The 20,715-nt window shown below is 42.2% G+C and overlaps 3 protein-coding genes across 4 annotated transcripts; 2 read left to right on the plus strand and 1 right to left on the minus strand.

Moving 5' to 3' along the window:
• Positions 1–365: 365 nt before the first annotated feature.
• slc5a8l (solute carrier family 5 member 8, like) lies at positions 366–6,841 on the minus strand. The gene is made up of 16 exons (XM_069691060.1): positions 6,488–6,841; positions 6,080–6,145; positions 5,780–5,831; positions 5,432–5,499; positions 4,713–4,867; positions 4,233–4,373; positions 4,033–4,162; positions 3,829–3,917; positions 3,476–3,588; positions 2,396–2,463; positions 2,210–2,296; positions 1,925–2,095; positions 1,549–1,588; positions 1,105–1,194; positions 912–997; positions 366–810 (listed from the first exon to the last, which is right to left on the minus strand). The coding sequence occupies exons 1-16, from the start codon at positions 6,839–6,841 to the stop codon at positions 697–699; spliced, it is 1,824 nt and encodes a 607-aa protein (XP_069547161.1). The 3' UTR covers positions 366–696.
• Positions 6,842–8,730: 1,889 nt separating this feature from the next.
• Positions 8,731–15,387, plus strand: tshba (thyroid stimulating hormone subunit beta a). Its single transcript, XM_069691065.1, has 3 exons — positions 8,731–8,906; positions 9,009–9,190; positions 10,050–15,387. The coding sequence occupies exons 2-3, from the start codon at positions 9,029–9,031 to the stop codon at positions 10,326–10,328; spliced, it is 441 nt and encodes a 146-aa protein (XP_069547166.1). The 5' UTR covers positions 8,731–8,906; positions 9,009–9,028; the 3' UTR covers positions 10,329–15,387.
• Positions 15,388–15,502: 115 nt separating this feature from the next.
• On the plus strand, positions 15,503–20,421 carry slc25a55a (solute carrier family 25 member 55a). Of its 2 annotated transcripts, none has more exons than XM_069691061.1 (9): positions 15,503–15,618; positions 16,254–16,379; positions 16,786–16,841; positions 18,099–18,189; positions 18,278–18,396; positions 18,513–18,708; positions 18,813–18,967; positions 19,066–19,141; positions 19,232–20,421. In XM_069691061.1, the coding sequence occupies exons 1-9, from the start codon at positions 15,599–15,601 to the stop codon at positions 19,389–19,391; spliced, it is 999 nt and encodes a 332-aa protein (XP_069547162.1). In that variant the 5' UTR covers positions 15,503–15,598; the 3' UTR covers positions 19,392–20,421. The 2 variants fall into 2 exon arrangements, with proteins under 2 accessions (XP_069547162.1, XP_069547163.1); XM_069691062.1 differs by lacking the exon at positions 15,503–15,618 and adding an exon at positions 17,291–17,362 and having other exon boundaries at positions 16,346–16,379.
• The last annotated feature ends 294 nt before the right edge of the window (positions 20,422–20,715 follow it).

Consider the following 20,715-nt stretch of genomic DNA (forward strand, 5'->3'; position numbering starts at 1 on the left):
GTGCATGTCTGTTTTTAGTCTTTGTACTAAACCTGAACTTTGTACAAAATATCTACTCACAGGTAGAATTTGTTACCAATTTGTACAGGCAGTTTGCACAAAGTATACAATTTCCTCACAAAAACAACCAGATAATGAACAAAGGGCCATTCAGAGTAGTAATATTATAATAAATGTTAGTTCAGTATCCCAGTGTGCCTCTCTGTGTTAGCATTAGATGAAGTACAGTGTAAATATGGAGCTTGAACCTGACAAAATAAATGAACAAAGGGCAATTAAAGTGAAGCGATGTTACAACATCCCCAAGAAACAGGAAGTGTGTTCTTCTGAAGACTCACTAATAAACAATTCTACTATACCACTAATTATCATCGAACATTTTCCTTTATTTCCTGCTTTTCCTCTATTGTTTAAGTGCTTCAGTTAACAACATACACATGCAAGTTTTTAGAAGAAAATGTCATTTTAAGTTCAGTTTTACATCTTCTGCCCTAACGGCGTAAAATCTTAATTAGTACTTATGACTTGGCATGAGCAATTTTCAAACACTCCATGATTCAAAACAAAATAAATAGGCAAATACCCATGAGGCAGCTACAATAGCTTGTTTTTACAAAATAGCTGTGGTATGTCAGCGTGTGTGTGTCGGTGGCCATTAACGTGTCCACAGCAGAACATTGTGCAGATACAGCAGCGTTACAGTTTCGTGGCGATTTCGACATTTTTGCTCATCACATCCGAGTCTGTGAATGCCGAGTTGTCCGCTCCCATGTGAAACTCTGTTGCGGTCTTTTCCGGGTGGTCCGGTGCCTGCGGAGGGTTCAGAACATCAGGTTAGATCGGCGCGTGGCGCAACTATGTCCTCTCTTCGTTCCAAATGAGCCGTCAATTGGCCCGGGTCAGCGTCTTACCTTCGATTTACTGCAACAGTTGAAGCAGATCACGTCGCTCATCCTCACAAACAGATCCGAGTTCAGCTTCTCTTGCTTGCATCCGCCTGTAAGAGACGCGAGACGCGTGTTCACGGTCGGTTTGACGTTTGCGTGACGGTGGCATCGGCTGCGTGTCTGCAGCGAGAGGAGAGGTTGGGAAGTGACAGCTCACCTGTCATCGTGCTCACCAGCAGGCCAGACACCACTGTGGTCAGTGTGCCCAACAGGGAGAAGTAGAGGTAGGACAGAGAGTACCAGGAGTCTGCTAGAGCTGGCCTGACACTGACACGGAAAGGACATCGATTTAGTGATCATCCCTCTGATATCCTATCGCAACTCCCTTACGATATATTGTTTAAATAGGGTGCCCAACTATAAAATATCTGTTTATTACGTTTCTTGATTGACTGTTTTGTCTAAGAAATATGACAATCTATTATTGGGTGATGCTTCCAATTTCCTTTTTACACAGTCAAAAGTTAAAAAAAGATATTCAGTTGTTGGTTATGTATAAAACAGAAAAGACAAAAGTTTATCACACAATCTGAAACGAGAGTAATAGTGTTGCTGTTTTCTCTTGTTGTTTTTAAGGTTTACGTCTACGAGAATGAGTGACTCTGGATTTTATCACGATGCACGTTGTATATCTGCTCTCGCTCAGTCACTGTTGTGACGTCTTTGAGCCGGGTTGTGAAACTGTCGCATAAAATGGATTTCAGAATTAATATGGAAATACAACTGAAGCCCAAAACAAAATCCCAAAAAGCAGCAGATGCAGCCTATTTTCTTAGCACCTTGACAACAGTTGTATTCAGAGATGTGGTAAATTAGAGGAATTGAGTATTTAAGTCTGGTTTTTAAGTCTTGAATCATTCTTATTGTGAGCATTCATTCGGTGTATTAAAATATCGGTTGACCGTCATGTGCTTGAGTAACAGCAGGTGGGCCTGTTGTTTGATGTCAACTCACTCGGGCTCTGGGGTTAGAGTCACAGGACTGGTCCAGGGAGTTATTGTTGTGTAGTTTTGGCCCATTGTGTTGTTGCAGCCTGCGGTGCTGACTGCGAGAGGATTTGTCTTCTCAGCTGTTGGTGGGTAAATCTGGCCTCCAATCCCCACCCACAGAGTCAACACCAGACCAGTGATCATTCCCACCAGTCCTCCCTGCAAAGTAAACATGACTGCAGTCAATACTTCGTATGCGGCTGTCTTTATCCAGGTTTCTTTGTGTTGTCAGACGGTGCACTTGGAAGTGTTCCAGTAATAGGAAATACTCACGATTGAATTTGGTGTGCGAAAAAGCATGCCTAATAGATAAAGACCCAGAAGAGGCCCGCTGATCATGCCAAATATGGACAGGGCTGCCTGAAAATAGAAAAGGTGTCAGGAGGCTCGTAGTTCTGAACATTGAGCTCATGGTGGTGCTGTAGAGCAATACATGGCTGCAGTGTGGGAGAAGTTTACCTGCAGAATGCTTCCCATCACCGAGGCAACTCCAGCCATCCCGATGCACAGCGCTCCGAAGAATACACCTGAGTAGGGAAACGTAACATTATTAAAAGCATTTGATCTCAACTTCTAAAGAGGAGATCCAGACGTTCTTTCGAGCAGCAGCATTTTTACACAAGAAGTCTGGATCAGACACGCCTGCATTTTCTCATCCAAATGTAGTAACAGAGACATCAAAGTTTTACTAGGAGAATAGTGCTTTTTAGGATCGGTGTATTTCTGTGCAGGTCTTCAAAAAAAAAAAAAAAAAATCTTTAAAAGCATTTAATTCAGTTTCTTTAAATCATTAGAATAAAATGAATAAGTCTTGAACCGAACCTTAAACATGAAGTCTGCAATCATGAACCCTCATCTTTGCCTTTCTTTCCCTCCTATACACTACTAAATAGTGATCAAAAGCATTGTGGCTTTGTGCGCACAGCATGCAGACCCATTCTAACCCGTGTCTGTATTACATCAGGAAAAAGGTGACTTTTCTTCACTGCAGAATTCCTCTCAGACAATGAGACAGTCGCTCCACGCCCTTCATCTCAAAGAGCCGGCGTGCTTCTGCCTGTGCAGGTATTTCTCTGGTCTCGGCTACTGTAACCCGTGTCCCTCTGAAGTCTGCTGGTGGAAGCTATTGACGAATACATTCAAACCTTTTCATTGTCTTGTTGAATTGGCAGGATTGCCCGTGTTCACAGTTATCAGGCAACTTATCATCACGCGTTTTACATGTTTGTCTACGTAAACGTACTGAAAACGCCACCGGCTAATATCAACCAGATAAGTGAGATAACTGCTATCTTGGCGTCTACTGGTATCGTTCCATCTTCCAGGAGACTCGGGGTAGTAAGAGTCACACAGTGTGGTGATTACTGGCACATTTGGCTTAAACATTTACTGTAAAGTCGCCAGGTAAGGAACTGGAGACATATGGGACGTTATAGGCAAAAGAATTCTTCAGACCTGTTTTTCCTAGTTCTCTCGTTGCCTCACAGTTTTCTAATGCTCATTCTTGGGCTACTGTGAAAATATTTTTTTCCCACTTACTCAGGCCCATGTTCATCCAGGACACTTGTTTCTCCGTGAGGTTCTTGTACACCGGAAGAATAAAGTCTTCCATCGTGACGGCAACGAGGGCGTTAATGCTGGAAGACACCGTGCTGGAAAATATGCACCGGTAAGCTTTTAGACACTGAGCACAAAAGAAAGGCTGATGTACTAAAATGGCAGACTGGAAATGCAAAAAAATGACATGTTTGGTAGTCAGTGGAGCAATGAAATGGACTTTCCTCTGGCAGCAACAGTTCATTCCTTTTGACCTACAATTGTTCCTTGTCTTATCGCTGCAGGATTCCTACTTGTAACATGATGTGTTTTTCCTTATTTGTCTCGGGTCTCACCTCAGCGTACCACTGTAGGCTGCAGCCACAAACAGCCCGGGGATTCCAGGGTAGTCTGCCAGAATATCCATCACAAGGTAGGGCAGCAGCTGGTTGCCAAATGTAAATCAGGTTTAATGTTAACCATAATGCTTCGTGGCGTAATAAAAAAAAAAAAAAAACCACGGTGATGAGGAGCCGTGGGAACATTGCGGCTGCAGTTACCTGGTCCGGGGTGGCTATATCACCATTTGAAAGTGGGTCACAGTTCTTGTAGATGGAGTACATGGTGAGGCCGGAAAACATAGCCAGACTCACAGTCAGCCACAAGCCAACCATGTTCACATACAAAGACCTGAGAGATGAAAGAAGATGTGTCAGCACATGAAACGAACCTCGCAGCCAGCATTATTTGGATCACTCACATCTTGGCATGCCCCAGGGTTTTACAGGAGATGTAGCGCTGCACCTGGGACTGGTTGATCGAGTAGATGGATACCCACATTACGCTCCCGCCGACCACTATGGTCCAGAAAGAGTGTCGCTTCAGAGGATCTGGGTCGAAGCTGTAAAAAAAAAAAAAAAAAAAAAAAGGTCAACAGAACGTGAAAGAATGCTGAAGGTTAAGTTTCAGGACGTAAACGGGACAAACTTCTGATAGTGTGGGTTGACATTTTCAAGCTATGAAGCAGGCTTTCCATCCATGAAACTCAATTAATTTAATTACTGTTTGCGCAGTGATGTTCCTTTATTTGGATACAGCTGCAATTCTATGGAAACAACTGGAGGCGAGCCGATTTCAAAGGTTTTCCTGTTGCGACATTAATTCAGTTTCTCTGGATTCAGGAAGCCCCACCCGAGTGGCGTAATTGGTTTAGTACAAACCCTAACACTTGTGTCCTTACTCAAACGCCTTTAGTCGGCCTCCCTGGCCAGCATCTTCCCAGATCTTGGTCAGGCCTCCCTGCAGCACAGCGCCTCTCGCTATAACGGCCACGAAACCTGCCAGCATGACCACCATCTGCAGCACATCTGTCCAGATCACAGCTTTCAGACCACCCTGAAACAAAACCATGTTAGAATCAGCTCTGGTAAAGTGTTTCCAGGTTAGCGCTCGGTGAGGTTTACACGGTCATACACGATCACGCAGAATACGTTTATTACATCGGATAAATGTGTGTACGATAATACACAAAATGTAAAATTGAATAGAAACCATAATGAAGCCGTTCATCATTCGCTTCAGGTGCAGCATCGGAGCCGTTTCCGACACCACCGAAGTTAAATCATCGTGGAAGAGCATCAAAATGACTTCCCAGATCTGATAGTTGGGGCTTTTTTTTCTCAGTTGACATCTTTAGCAAGTTTTGTCTTTGTGTGTTGGGTGTAGCTTTTCAGAATTTTGGGGGGAAATTTAACCAGATATGTTGATAAAAGTGGTCAAAAAGACCTGGATATGTTTAATCGACAAAGTATTCGACAAACTCACAGAAAACAGAGACGGACCAGAATGTTTGTCGTTTGAAATCAAAATGGACGTAGACTCAAAGATGGATTTCTATGTATGTATACAGCATATACTTAATTGAGTACATAATACTTTTTGAAATGAGGCAGTACCAACCAAAGTGCAGTAGAGGATGCACACTGCTCCTGTAGCCACCAGCACTCCCCACAGATCAAGTTCAGTGACTGAGTAATCAGAAAAAAAAGATCGATTCAAATTTTTTACACACTCGTTGTAACTTCACACTCGACGTGTGTTTTTAACTTTATTTACAACAAGAAAACAGTTGGTCAGCTCTTCTTTAGGTATGAGCTGTATATAACATTCACAGAGAGAATAAATAGCCTAAACTCGGGAAAAATGAATGTATCACTGTGATTAGAATGAAACAGAACAAGGTTACGGTTCAATAAGACTAAAACCTTCAAAAACAATCCCCGTCCTCTTGTTTTCTGTTTGACTTACTCTGATTTAGTGCGAGAGCCGGAGCGTAGATGACCATGCCGGTGTACAGGGTCTGAGAGGAGATGTCACCATTAGTTGATTAGATGGAAACACAACAAGCACGTGATTCATATGAATGGTTTCTTTGAAATGGGATCAAGAGTCAGTTTTACATAAAGTCAAAAAGGATGGCAGGTGCTGTTTATCATGTTATAATTACCATTTGAATCCCGTTTTCATTGTGTTTTTTATTTTTTATTCTCTACAAACAAAAAGTAACTAAATATTTGTCTTCTTTTTAATAAAGCACGTTTTAGTTACCGTCTGTACGATGTACATTGATGTCCCGATCACCCGAATGAGTCGGTTAAAGCGCATCTCCAGGTACTAGAAATGAAAAGGAAACCTGGACAATCAGACATCTATAAACGGATGATTTGGTCCTCACATTTAATGTACTTCCATATTTACAAAACACTGAAGGTGTTTGTTTCCACAGTTTTTACTCCAAACGTTCACACACCATTTTGAGGAGATACTTTTATAGCAGCTGAATATGATACAAAGATCTGTTGCTCGGTGTCGTGGATCAATCGTCACCTCCACAAACGTTTAGAAGTCATCCATCCTTGCTTTATTGACTTTTTACGTTTAAAGGTCTTTCCTGCTGCACCCGTCCACCTGCGTTTACAACACTATTATGACTGACCGTCTGCGATATCTCTTTACCTCATAGGCACTGGTGATCCCCAGTCGGTAGAAAAGAGGCACAAAGATCTCGGCGGTGATGACAGACATGATGGCATAGGAGAACCCAAAGAGCCAGAAAGCGGTTCCAAACCGGTAGGCCTCGGCCGGCGTGCCAATCACCGTGATCCCAGACATGAAGCTGGCCGTGAGCGACATGGCAACCGGTACAGCTGTCATCTGCCGTCCACCCAGCAAGAACTCTGCGCTGCTGGTCTCCTTACGGCCCCGGATGGCCTGGAAGAGGCCGACGCCGGCTGACCCCACAATTGTTCCAGCGAACACCACATAATCCCACACAGAGAAAGTGGCCACCGGACCACCTGAGCCAACCATGGTGAATTCAGCTGAGGGAGTAAAGAGCTTCTTTTAACACCTCGCCCTTATCTGTAGATAAGAACGCTTCGATTCAGCACGATTTGCAAATCAAACTAGTGTTCAATTAGTTTTTCTCTAAATTATATTGACATCGTCCTGAAGTTCAGTTGCATATTTACAAATAAAAAAATAGCAAAAGTACACACTAAAAACGGATTTCAGACTGTCACCTGTCAGGCATGTTTTAATTCAGCTGTATTAATGACAAGTCTCCTTTCAATCCTTCCAACAAAAAAAAAAGGTATATCCAAAGATTTCCTGGTTTTATTCCTTCATCACTTCCAGCTCTGTCACTTGGACTATCGCTGAAGCTCCTCCAACTGATAATAAAAGAATGAGATAGTTCAACTAGCGTTCCTACTACTGCCCAATCCACACTGATGTTTTCGACAGACTATAAAGATTAGTTCACTTGAGTTAATAATCCATCAAGGACACAATGTACTGAAACCTCCCATCATTTCAGTGATTGTAAAAGGTGATGATCCTGCGTTTTGTTTTAGATTGTGTCCTCAATGAGAGACTTTCCGAAGTCTGTTTTCCTTATGAAATGAAGTGACATATCGACACATGCAGGACGGGTCCATATTCAACTCCAGGTTACTCGGTACTTTTTGGTTATGTTAGGAATTTCAGGAGGAGGACAGGTTGAATCATTACAGTGAGGTCACTACTCCCCTGCAACGTCGTGATTATTTATTTCTGCTCGTGATTACCACAGAATTACTTGACATCTCTATCGTTGATTATGTCTCCAGTGATGCATAGAAACTCGTGTCAATTCAAACTGTTAAGCATCAGAGAAAAATGTGATCACGGTGAAATAATTCTGCAGACTACAAAGAAAAAAGCTTTCCTGCTGAACCCCTGCGTCAGCACAACAGATATGAAGTAATGAATTTGAGGTTGGGAGATTTTTCGGTTACTTTATTTCAGGCCACTTGAGGTGAGACAATCAGTTCCTAGTGAAGTTAATGTAAAATGCCACATAACGTTAATGTTTGAAGGAATGGACAGCAAAGGCGGATACTGAACTCTTTATTGTCGTGTTTAAATTTGTATCGTGTTGTTGTCATTTTGTGGACCATATTCCTCACCATCGATACAGCAAATAGTGATAACAATCGGCAGCCGGTTATCAGATAACGACTCCCGCTCTGTAAGAGGCCCGGCGATTGAAATGAAAAAGGAGCAAGATCAGTCCACCTTCGTCTTCCCATGCAGCCCGGTTTATGAAACAGCGCGTCAGTCTTTATGAATCCCAGGGAACGAGCAGATAAACACAGACACCGCAATGAAATTCATAACAATCGCATGTTTCACAACGGCCACCGAGCACGCCCGAAAGACGTCTGTCGTTGACAATTATTAAACAAAATCAGAGATAAGGAAGTGCCTATAAATATATAGTGAGGTAAAAGTTAATTGTCTCTGAAGAGTTCGGTGCTGGAACATTAAAGTCGTCTACTGTAGCAATTTTGTTTCGCCAACTACAGAAGCAGATTAGATAAACCTGCTCTGAATGTTTTCTACCAACGTTCAGTGCAAGTTTGGAATGTGACAATTTGTTTTACTTGCTCACGTTGCAGCCTGCTCTGGAGTGTCATATTTTAACTCACAAAGTATCATGACATTTTGCATCATAAGCAGCTTCACTTAATTTTTACTCGAATGAGAGAAAAATAGGTTTTGTTTTGGAAAAGAGAGGAAAACTCTGGATACAGTTTGAGGGTCTCTTCATGTGTCCTTTCAAGCGGAAATGAAGCTTCTGTGTGTTTTGAGACATCTAGTGGACGCTGTCCTGGACTCTGAACAGAATCAGTCGGTTACTGCACGAAGGAAATCATTATTCATGTCATCCACGTAATGGACTCAAAATTCAGTCGATCCCTTTCGTCACAGATAGAAGATAAGTTTGCTTGGATACTGGTGGATTATGTAAAGTTCGCATAAATACTGTTCAGCAGGGATGTTCGGACTCGGAGAATCATCAGGTCTGCAAGTGCCCGCATCTCTCGAGCAGGTGATTGACGTACGCCGAAAAATATTTAAGGACGGAAACATCTGATCTTCTCTCCAGTGTTGTTCTTTATTTGTCTCTTTGTTTTCCTTCTTTCTCTTTCAGGGCCATTCCTGATTGTTAACATGGAGACTGCGGTGTTCAGCTGCTGGCTCCTCTTTCTGCTCTTCAGCCCAGCTGTTCCCATGTGTTTACCTACTGACTTCACCCTGTATGTGGAGAAGCCAGAGTGTGACTTCTGTGTGGCGCTCAACACCACCATCTGCATGGGATTCTGCTACTCCAGGGTGCGTATGTCCTTTGTGATGTAAAAAAGTTATCATTAACGTTCATCAGGTGGGTGGGAAAAAAAAGAAAGATACAATTTAAGAGTTTCGACCGTGTCTAATGACAATTTTTTTTTTTTAATCTGAATGGCTAGAAGGTGCCCGTCAACATTTATTAGCCTTTTTTTTTCTGAAATAAAAGTTTTAATTTCCATTTTTATCATTATCAAAGTGTTAAACAATCATATGAAAGGGAAAAATAAAATCAGGCAAAGACAAGAAATAAGTAGAAATAAAATAACGGCAGATTATTATTGATATTACTGTTAGAAATGTCATAATTCATTGCATCTACTCTGTTTTCATGAAATAAAATGAGTTTATGATATGTAAACTCAAGTAAAAAAAAAAAAAATTATTACACATATGTAATATTTAAAGAAAAGGCATTTGTGAATGCAATATTTTCCTCAAGATAATTACGCAACATTCTCAATAAAATTGTCTGGAACTTTCAACATTTAAAAAAGAAAAATGAAATCCTTCACAGAAATTCTAAATGGTGGTTATAATGTTAAAAGCACCGGCTAAATCTTACAATGTAGACATTTGAGTGATTTAGTTTTACCTCATTCAATATCCACTACAGACATGTAAACTTACAACTTGTTGGGTCTTACATATAACATGAAGCGACTTTATGTAAACAGCTTTGTGTCACATAAAATGAACAATTGTAGCACGTTTTTTTTCTTCTTTTTTTTTTTTTCTTTCACAATTTCATCTCAACTCGAGATTCTAAATGATGAGCTCAGGAGACTTCAGTATGTTACGAGATCGTTCATCCGCTGTTCCCGCTGTGTTTGTGTGTGACGACCAGGACAGCAACATGAGGGATCTCCTCGGCCCGCGCTTCCTCATCCAGAGAGGCTGTGGTTATGACGAGGTGGAGTACCGCACCGCCATTCTGCCCGGCTGTCCCCCCGACGTCAACCCCGTCTTCACCTACCCCGCGGCTCTCAGCTGCCACTGCAGCGCCTGCAGGACCGACAGCGACGAGTGCGCACACAGAGCCAGCTCAGACAGAGCTAAGTGTACCAAACCGCTGCGCCGTATGTACCCGTACCCTGGACAGAGCAACTACATGATCCCGTTCTGACCCGTACGCGCCGTTTTCTTGATGAAACCGCTTGAATGTTTCGAGAAAAGCCGAGCGTCGCTCTTTAGCTTTAGGCTTTAGGCGCCGTGATACCCGATATCTGTAGTGTTACCTGTCGTACCAGCTCGTGTTATTTGTGCCCTTGTTGCCCAACGTGTCTGCGCTGCAGCTCTGCTTCTAAGTTTACAATGGGAGATGATCCTAAGTGCTCGTTTTGGCCACCGTCGTTATTTGTCCTTTTGTGCACCCGTGTGAGTTTGACTCCCAGACTTACTGTGCTTTACTCTGTAAGGGATGCTCTGAATTCAACTCAATTAAAGCTGCCACTTTAAATAAGCTTTCTGACTAAGCCGAACTTGACTTAATCACATCCTGTGTCGGACCGTAGCTCCTCCCGTTTTCTACAGAACAAACACAGGAGCATGACACTCACCAATGTCACCTCAGCATGACACTATATTTGCCTCGAGTCATTCTGGAAAGCACCTGTATGTTGACACAACTCTTCTTGTTAAAGGGATTGTCAGGGAGGACGTTCGACTGGAAAGATTTTGGAACCGTGTCTGGAGTAGACTCTCCGAACTTAATATGGGAGTTTGTTGACTTGGTCTCATCCAAATAATTGTTGCACGTGCAACTTCCCATTCACAAAGGGAATTTTGGAAGACAGCTGGAGCTTATAAATAGCTCAGCAGCTCAGAGGAGGAGAATGTATGATGAGTACATCATGTGGGTCCCTGTGACATCGCTCTTTCGTCATCTTATCTTACGTGCAGTCGACCTACTGAATATTACAGCCTTCCGTTTTAGTCACAGTTTCCGAGTTAAGGCGTCACTGAGCTGATGAAAAAGCTCTCTTCTGATTTGTTGGTTCTGCAGCTCTGGCAGAGTTGCATTTTGAAGCATTTTCATCGGAATAAAGATAAATATAAACAACCAAAGAATTTAGGTGACCTTAAGCACAGTAAAACGTGATATTTAAAGGTCATTATGGTGGTTCTCACTTTTATTAGTCAACAGGAGTAATCACTATCTACATTACTCCTCATATCAAGTTCAGAGCCTCCGATAGCTGACATGATTCATGACCTTTCAAACTCTGGGACGAGGTGTGTTTTGGGGGCAGAAATGGAACAAGTTGGATATGGAGGGAAGATATGGAAGGAAAACTGGTTTCCAAAACGTTGCCACTGATAGCCTTGAACTTCTGACGACCCAATACTCTGTTCAACCTTGCAGTCAGCTGACAAAATGCTGGACTATTGCATCCATTCTGGGATTTTTAGTCCTATGACTATGTCTTTGTCAGTCACAGTATGTGAATATTGTATTTACTTCTTTTTTTTTTTTTTTGACCTGTAGATGTTAAAAAGGTAAAACATGTTGTTTTATATTTTTCATGGATTTGTGGGGAATATTTAGGTCCAAACAGATTTCCAGGGTACAAATGGCCCCCGTGGCTCAGACCAATAGCAGGAGGGTTAATTACGCTGTATACTTCATGTCAACAATTGACCTGACTCTGAAATCATCAGCCTGATATGACACGATGGTTTGAATTGCCCAGCTAAAAAAATGGTGTGGTGTTTTGAAAACCCTAATACCCTAATGGATAAAGCAGTGGATGAAATGGAATTTGCTTCCATCAGCACTTCAGCTATGTGGGCCACATACCGATCACGCTTTCATTCAGACAAACCATACACTCTTGTTTGTGTTGTGTTTATTCAACAAGAACAAATGTGAGAATTCTTCAGCCATTGTCGCAGCACGGCTCCAGGACCGACGATGTTGGCCTGTCGGTCGCGTGTTTGGTCTGTCTGCCACGTCTGTCTGGACTGAAACGTCACATGTTTTCCTTTCGCATCACCAACACACTGTCGTTTTTGATTTTTAGAGACATGTCTTGACATGTATTGGAGTTTCATAGTATTACAACCTGCCCCAATGACTTTGCAGATCTCGTAACTTTTCCTGCAGTTCCCCCAGCCAGTCAAAGTTTTCACTTATTTGGTGAAATATCTCAACATCTAGGTTAGGTTAGTTTAGGTAGTTACTTTATTAATCCCCGAGGGGAAATTTTTTTTTTTTCACTACAGCAGCATACAGAAGCAATTAGATAATAATAGAACAATAGAAAAGCAATAAATTAGCAGTAAAAATGATCTACCTGATAAGTTAACATAACGTTCTAAACAGACATTCAGATGATCTACCCTCAAGACTTTGGCGATTCCCTGATCTTTTCCTTTAGCACCACCAAGAGGTTCACATTTGTGGCTTCAAGAGAAGTGTGTCCATAGCTGTTAAACTGATTGCCATTAAATTGGTTTCACACATTCATTTTTTTCCCTCAGCACGAATTGTCAAAAACTTTGGTGACCTATTAACCTTTTTGCTTACTGACATCATAACATCATCATCATCATCATCACATCAAGATTTTCAGTACTTTGGTTTGACATAAGATGCCTACATGTATATCAGGCATGTATATTAAGAAATAACAGCCAGTTTTGACATTGTTTCAACAGTATTGACAATAGGATAGAGCAATTTAAATGCAAGCGTATACGAGTATATGGGTCAAAGTTCTTCTCGTGAACAGAATATAGTCTTTTATCATGTAGTTTATATTAAGATTCTGAACGATAACATTTCTCAAGACGCATAGAAAATAAAAGCACTGCAGCAGCACACAGAGGCAGCCATCACAACTGACTCTGCTTAAGTCCTGCAAAGTTCATCTGAGTTCTTGATTTCCACAAGTGGAAACATGGTTTCTGCTTACTGATTATATACATCTTGATTATTTGATTGCTGATTCAGCTTCAAATGTAAAAAAAAAAAAAAAAAAAAAAAGTGGATGGCAATCTGACAATCTGACCTAAATTTAACCGTGCAGTGCACAAAAAGCATAAAACATACAGTTATGTAACTATGGGATGCTGCTAGTGCCAAAAACTGCTTACCTAACCTGCAAATAGTACTACCCAACTTTTCAGCTTTAGGTGTCCCTGAGGCCTTGGAATGTGTCTAAAACCTTAAACTCAGGTAAACTCCCTTCTCTTCAGGCATTCAGCTTGTAATTTTCCACATGATGTGGTTCATGCTTTGCATTGTGAGCTGTTGTAGCTTGTAACCAGATATGTTTGCAGAGAAAAGTCTCACTAAACCCAGGAAACAGCCCTTTAAGTAATTCATTAATTCATTCCTGTAATTCAATCGGCTACCTTTTGTACCTGATTTAAACTACACAATGCATTGGTTTATGTTTGAGCATGAATAGATTTTTTTTACATTCATTTATCTAATGTGCATTCAGTGGGCACCTCAACAAGAGAAGGGTGAAACATTCTCACCCACTATATCTTGCACAAGGGTGGTTATATATATTAAAAAATATATATATTAAAAAAAACTAGCCTAACCAAGAGTGGAAGACCAATTCAAATACTTAAGTAAAAAAAACAAATACCGAATTTTATAAATACATCATTGCATGTAAAAGTCCTGCATTAAACATCTCACTTTATTCAATGTTGGAAGTAGTATCTGCAAAATGTAGTTAGAAAATCCAAACTAAAATTTCTCAGAATGCAAAACGGCCTCACCAGTTATACCATACATTATGCATGAACTATGGAAGCTGCTGTTTGATGTTTATAACGGGTTAAGAGTGATCAAGATAAAGCTATGGCGTGCTGGTGGGAGAGTAATCTTTTACAAGTTATCGTACTTAATAAACTGATGGTACGTTTTGTATGTAAAATCTTCATCTGCAAAGTATCTTGCAACTCTGAGTAAATGAGGTGAAGTAAAGACTGCAATATTTTAAAGCTTAAAATAGTGTAATGCAGGAACTACACGTAAAGTATAAGTTCCTCAAAGTGTCACTTTTGTATGACAGTGTATAGTAGTCATGTTTAAATGACTTTCCACCACTGGGACCAGTCATGTGCACCTCAATAGACAAAAATAGAATGATGTCATACCCACTGATGGGAGTTAACTTAAAGCTATGAGTTTAATGGGATTAAGATCATCTTCACTTTAAGGTTCTTTTCACCAATACTTAATCTCTACAAATAAAAATCTACTTTAGGAGTCCCAATTTAAGATCTTGTGTCCTTACAGCCTATTTTAACCTCTAACATAATTTTAAAGTGCTTGCCCAACGATGGTTTTACCAATACAGCCTTAAAAAGCATTGCGACTGTATGATAGGTGGAAAGGTTTGATTGATTGGTCAACCTTCCAATGAAACAAGGGAGGTGTTAAAAAGAGCCAATGAGCCGCCAGTATTATCTGAACCCTGATTGGTTTAATTTTAAGACCAGTGTGGCTTTAGGTGCGTCCCTCCTCCCCCCAGTTAAAACCCAATGGAAAATTCCACTCACGCTACTCGAAGCAGTTGGCAGACCTGACGGACGTAATTAAAGATCAACAGCTCACAACAATCTTACAAGAAGCGCTGCAGGACAATCTTTTGGTGAGTGAACGTTTTTGTTTTTAAATGTTTGAATAATAAATAAAAATGTATTTCCGCCAGCCCTTTCGCTTTGTGGAACTGTATTCTTCTGTCAGTGTCGGGTTAGGTTGACTAAGCAAGCGCCGACTGTTATTCTAACAACCGTGAAATGTTATTAACGTATAACGTTGTTGGTCTTTCTTTTCGAACATTTACCTTTCTATTTTATTTTTATTTTTATTTTTTATTCCCCCCCCCCTCCCCCCGCAATGGGAGAAACTTGTGTATATCCGAGCAGGAGCTCTTTGTCTGAAATGCATTGAGGAATAAGGGGTCACATTTCCACAAAAGCTCTAATTGATTTGCATAGATGTTTGTCGACGAAACTCGTTGTACAACCTATTTGAATTCATGTTCGCGCCCCTGTTGCCTGTAAACGAATTGGAAATTCAGCGGTAGCCGCCAATCTCGTATCAAGACTTTTTATGAAAGGGTGCCGATGCCCATATACGGTGTTCCGGTATGTGAACTAAGACACGCCCACGGGTTGTACTACACATTACTGTCTGGTGATTCAGAGGTGTACAGATAAGTCAAATCCTCTGCAGGGGGGGGGGGGGGGAGATAAGCTCAGTGTACACGGAGTCTGTGACTACTGAGAGACCGGTTCTCATATTCTTGGTAACTCCTTCTCTTTTCTCTGTCCAGGACTCTTTATTTATTGATCTGACTGAACACCACTTGAACCTACATCACTTCCATTTTTATATCTTCTGTCGACACTTGTTATAAAGTCATCATGTCTCAGCAGCAGATCAGGTAAGTTTCATATATATTCTTTTTCTCTTTTTGTTGTAAAACAAATGTTATTAATCAATTTCACCATTGTTTTTGACAATTAATCCTTTTTTGCCGCCTTAAGCAAAATGCCAAACGTCGCATTGTTTAAACTTCTGTTTGGGAGGAGTTGCCACTTTTCCTGGGTTTTTATTTATTTTTTTTATATATATATATATATATATATATATTGTCGTTAACTGATCATTTTTGAGTCTTTGACTGTTGGTTGGACTGCGGAAGACATTGGAAGATATCGCTTTCAGAATAAAGAAATTCTGATGGACATAACTGTTCATACACTTTATAGACCACATGATTAATTGAGAGAATAACTGGCTGTCCAATCAATAAATAAATAAAAGGCCTCTTAACACTTATGAAGGTAATTTTGCTACCAGCAGTTTTTAAGGTTATCTATCAAATATAAGGAAATGCCCATCAGTCTTCTGTAGTCCAAGCTGTCTGACCAACGGTCCAAAACTCAATGATATAGAATCTAAAATGATGGAAAGAGGTTTTGGTAAACCATTATTTTACATTGCAGTAGGTTGTTCACAATTAAACACGAGAGAAACATTGAAATGTTGGCATTCCTTCTCGTCCTCTGCTTTCAGCCTCCCAGCCAAGCTCATTAACGGTGGCATTGCCGGCATTGTTGGGGTCACTTGTGTCTTCCCCATCGACCTGGTAAAGACCAGGTTGCAGAATCAGAGACCAGGTCAGCAGGTCTACAAGAACATGTGAGTATTTATAGTTGCTGCTGCCTTGCACAGCACAACACAACACAACACAGCTGCACCCAATTGTACCTACTACCTCCACATGCAATCCTCTAATCCCTCTAATCTCACTAATTCCACGATGACACATGCACGGCATCGGAATGAGGATATAGAACTTGGGGAAATTCCTGACTCGACGGACCGTGATGACATCACATCTTTCTCATTTTTCTCCAGTTCATAGGATGGAGATTTACTGCTCTAATCAACCTCACAGCATCTATGTTTAATTTTGCGCCGCCACTGTTCCCTGAGCCAACTTTTTTGAAAGACTGGCCATTTTTTTGGTTTGTTTTGTATTTAACAAACTTCTACAGAACAAATTGAATCATTCTGATGCTTTATTTGCTTTCTTGCTCCGCAGGATGGACTGCCTGGTCAAGACGGTTCGATCAGAGGGCTACTTTGGGATGTACAGAGGTAAGATTTACACCCATCTGAATATTAAAGGCAGTCGGCTAGCACAGGTAGAATTTATCAGGAGGATTAAATGTAGATTATTGATATTAGTAGTACTGGGTAAATTGTATGTGTGCTGAGGTTTGGAATATAGTGTATTATTAGTGCCTTGGATGCTTGATGTACTTAAAAAATGTGCTTAAGTAAAATGAAGGTCTCCAACCTGATCTGGTGTAGAGTTTTGTTTTCCCACTTGCACTAACTTGTGTAGTTCTATGTATTGACTTACGTGCAGTCGCTAGAGAAGACATGTGCTGTATCATGATTAGTGCATCGATATGATGTAGAGATGGAAAAGTAGAATCTACAAAGAAAATGGAGACCTTTTTTTTTTTAATTTTTTTTTTAGTTCAGGTCTCTGCTTGTGTGAGGAATGCTGTTTGTTTGCATCTGTGTTTTTCATATTGCAGACTTGGGTCCCCCGAGGGATATTGAAGGCTAGCCGATAAGGCGCAGCCACGCTGGAGGCAAATCATTACATGGTTCTTACAATATTGCTCTATTTAAAACTATAGGCACATGTTTTTGTTTTGCCATCTTTTTGTTCTGTTATTTGACTTCCTGTCAGTAACTTATCACTTCACTCTCCTTTCGACTGTCGTTTTATTTTCTCCAGGCGATGAATCGTGTCCCTACAGACTTTGATCATTCTTACAAATGAACCTGCGGTGAACTAAAGTTTATTTGAACTCTCCCACAGAGCAGGGTTTTTTTTAATTTTTTTTTTTAAAGTTTGCTCAAAGTCTGCACACACACACTGCAGTCAAAGATTCAGCCTGTCCTTTCACTAACATCTCTGCATTCCTCTTGTCTGTCATTAACTTCCTCACTGGCTCGTAGCTCTTGAATAGATTTCCTTTCTTCCCTCCACACAAAGTGGCTCCTGTTCTCTTACAGTGACTGCATTTCACACACTCGGTGTTTGCACCTTCTTCTGGACATCCATCACCCCTCCTTCCCTCTCCTGTCTCGTGTTTCTCATGTCTCTTCTAAAACTATATTTGAATGGCGTTTTCCTTGACATAATCCCCCTCCACCATTATTACCGACACCGTTTGAAGTTGAGCATTTGTCTTCGTCTGTTTGTAAATTCGCCCTACAATGGACTGACTACATTCTGATGTTGTAATGATGGTGGCGGGGAATGTTTTTGTGTATGTACTGAATTGAAACTTGATCGGGACTCCAGTGCTCACGTGGTGCTTGTTTGCCCTCCAGGTGCTGCCGTAAATCTGACCTTGGTTACCCCCGAGAAGGCAATCAAGCTGGCTGCGAATGACTTCTTCCGCCATCACCTCTCCAAGGACGGGTACGCGTCGAAGGAAACCGTCCTCCCGAGAAACGCGCAGCGGGTCATCTTGCTGGTTTACTTCACGTTTTCTTCTGTGTGTCAACAGAAAGGGTCTGACGGTGTTCAAAGAGATGCTGGCGGGTTGCGGTGCTGGCATGTGTCAGGTCATTATCACCACACCCATGGAAATGCTCAAGATACAGCTACAGGACGCCGGCAGACTCGGTAAGCAGACCCGCGAAGTCGAGATCGCTCCCGTCGTCACTTCACTTCCAACCCTCCCGACATCCTCGACATCACGCGTGGTTACTAACTCGCGCGTGCCAATCTCTTCTCCGTAGCGGCCCAGCAGCAAAAACCCATCATGATGTCTCCCACGAAGCTCGTGGCCACCAACACGGTGCTCAGCCGCTCCTACAACTCCGGCACGGTGGCGTCGGCGCCTCGAGCCGCGTCGGCCACTCAGATCGCGAAGGAGCTGGTCCGCACGCAGGGCATCCGGGGGCTCTACAGAGGGCTGGGGGCGACGCTCATGAGGTACAGCGCTCAACTCCTTCCCGATGTCGACTCGTCTGCACGGTTGACTTCACCTTTTCAGTCGATAAGAACCTATTTTTTTGATGTTGTCGTTTGTCTTTCAGGGATGTTCCCTTTTCTATCATTTACTTCCCATTGTTTGCGAACCTGAACCGCCTGGGCAAGCCCAGTCCTGAAAAGCCATCGCCCTTCTTTTGGGCATTCCTCTCCGGCTGCGCCGCCGGATCCGTCGCTGCGGTGGCCGTGAACCCCTGCGATGGTGCGTTTCCTCAGCCGTGTCGTTCGTGGTGCTTCCTGTTCGGCGGTCACACCGGCGCTCGTGGCGTTTAAACGTCCTCATATTTTGCTCTTTTTCAGTGGTGAAGACCAGACTGCAGACTCTGAACAAAGGGGCCAGTGAGGAGACTTACGCCGGAGTTGTGGATTGCGTCAGGTAGGACAGCGAGTCGCCCGAGTCGTTGCGTGTTGCTTTTCCTCCCCGTTCGTACGGGCGTGTAAATAAACGGTTTCTTTTGTGCGGCAGTAAACTGCTGCGGAAGGAGGGGCCCTCCGCATTCCTGAAAGGCGCCGGCTGCCGGGCCCTGGTCATCGCGCCTCTGTTCGGAATCGCGCAGGTTATGTACTTTGTTGGTGTTGGCGAGTACATCCTGGACAACTCGCCTCTGAGCCTCATGTTTCCGTGAAGCGCGCATCAGCTGGCGGGCTGGAGATGCGGAGGACCTGGTGGAACAACCAGCAGCTACACGCCATCGGTTTACAGCAGCAACAACAACAACAACAACAAAAAAACACACCACACACACACACAAAAAAAAAAAAGAGGCAAGATGTGACCGACCCGAGCGGAGAGACCGGAGGATGTGAAGACCTGTGATTTCATCATCTGTTCGGTCCGACAGCCGTGTCGCACTCGAACACGCCCGTGACTTACTCAGTAGGCCGAGGCCGTCGTTTGCGCTCGAAGCCGTTAGCCTCACTCGCTCGGGGACGCGGAGTTGCGGTGTTGATCTTTCCGTGTCCCCGAGCAGTCAAAGTTCGGTTTCCCTCCGTGAGGGAGGGGAGCTCACTCCATCGAAGAGACAGACCTATTTTGTTTTTGTTTTTCTCCGGAACAACTTTTCATACGCTTTTCTACACGCATGATAGTTTCATTTCAAATTATTGAACGCAGCAGCTTACAGCGTATTTTTCTCTGTTTTTCCTTCCGTTGCCGTCTCATGTTGCAGAGCCTTCATCTTGGAGCGGAGATTTGAAATGGAGTGTGATGCATGGGACCAAATTCATTTGCAAAGGGATCTCATTTTATTATTATTTTTTTTTTTTACATTTTCAGCAATAACTGAGTGTACATGTTTAATTTGACTGATCAAGAACCTTCCTCCTGACTTGGGACCACACGGTTTACCAAACCATTAACGGCGTCCTGCTGTAGACTTGATCCAGTCGTAACCGGTCTGTGAACCTCAAGCATTCATGCACATTATAATATATTGTTTGTGTTTGTACACATAACCTCACTTGAACTATCGACATACCAATTTACTCCAAAGGTCATTTCTGGTTTATGCCTTAACCGAACCGGTTGGTATTTCTCAGCCTAAAATAAGCATTATTCTCGATACTGTGATCATGTGAAAAATGACTGTTACCGCACTGTCTGTCATGGCTTTTTTTTGTAAATTTGTAAATGCATTAAAATTTGTAATGCACTTATTACTCCGTGTCCGTCGACGTAGTTTATTGACCGAGTGCTCTGATGGGAGGCGGGAAACCAATATGTAGACTGGATTTACAGCATGAATTCATTTCGGGACACTAGGCAGCGGTGAGGTCCTCCACCTTTTTATTTAAACATTTATTCTGCTTTGTTTAATTGTGAAACTGCAGGTCAGCTGACAGCAGTGCAGCTCCAGCTCGGAGCTTTTACTGTGCCGAGAAAATAAAAGGCAAGGGGGGGGTGCCCGTGTTCTGCCTTTTATGTTTACTAAACATTCTAAAGAAGTAAAC

The sequence above is a fragment of the Brachyistius frenatus genome, unplaced genomic scaffold, assembly GCF_029030835.1.
Source record: "Brachyistius frenatus isolate BFR_SWC_R1_liver_20210118 unplaced genomic scaffold, ASM2903083v1 Contig_10, whole genome shotgun sequence".
Classification (NCBI taxonomy): Eukaryota; Metazoa; Chordata; class Actinopteri; family Embiotocidae; genus Brachyistius; species Brachyistius frenatus.

Bases quoted from the DNA above. Each gene is read 5' to 3' on its own strand.
- slc5a8l (XM_069691060.1), bottom strand. From the start codon at position 6,841: ATGGTTGGCTCAGGTGGTCCGGTGGCCACTTTCTCTGTGTGGGATTAT. The intron at 5,832-6,079 runs GTAACTAAAACG...ATCTCCTCTCAG, and splicing joins CAATGTACATCGTACAGACG to ACCCTGTACACCGGCATGGT. The intron at 4,868-5,431 runs GTTGGTACTGCC...GTTTTGTTTCAG, and splicing joins GCATCCTCTACTGCACTTTG to GGTGGTCTGAAAGCTGTGAT.
- tshba (XM_069691065.1), top strand. From the start codon at position 9,029: ATGGAGACTGCGGTGTTCAGCTGCTGGCTCCTCTTTCTGCTCTTCAGC. The intron at 9,191-10,049 runs GTGCGTATGTCC...TGTGACGACCAG, and splicing joins TGGGATTCTGCTACTCCAGG to GACAGCAACATGAGGGATCT.
- slc25a55a (XM_069691061.1), top strand. From the start codon at position 15,599: ATGTCTCAGCAGCAGATCAG. The intron at 16,842-18,098 runs GTAAGATTTACA...TTTGCCCTCCAG, and splicing joins CTACTTTGGGATGTACAGAG to GTGCTGCCGTAAATCTGACC. The intron at 18,397-18,512 runs GTAAGCAGACCC...TCTTCTCCGTAG, and splicing joins ACAGGACGCCGGCAGACTCG to CGGCCCAGCAGCAAAAACCC.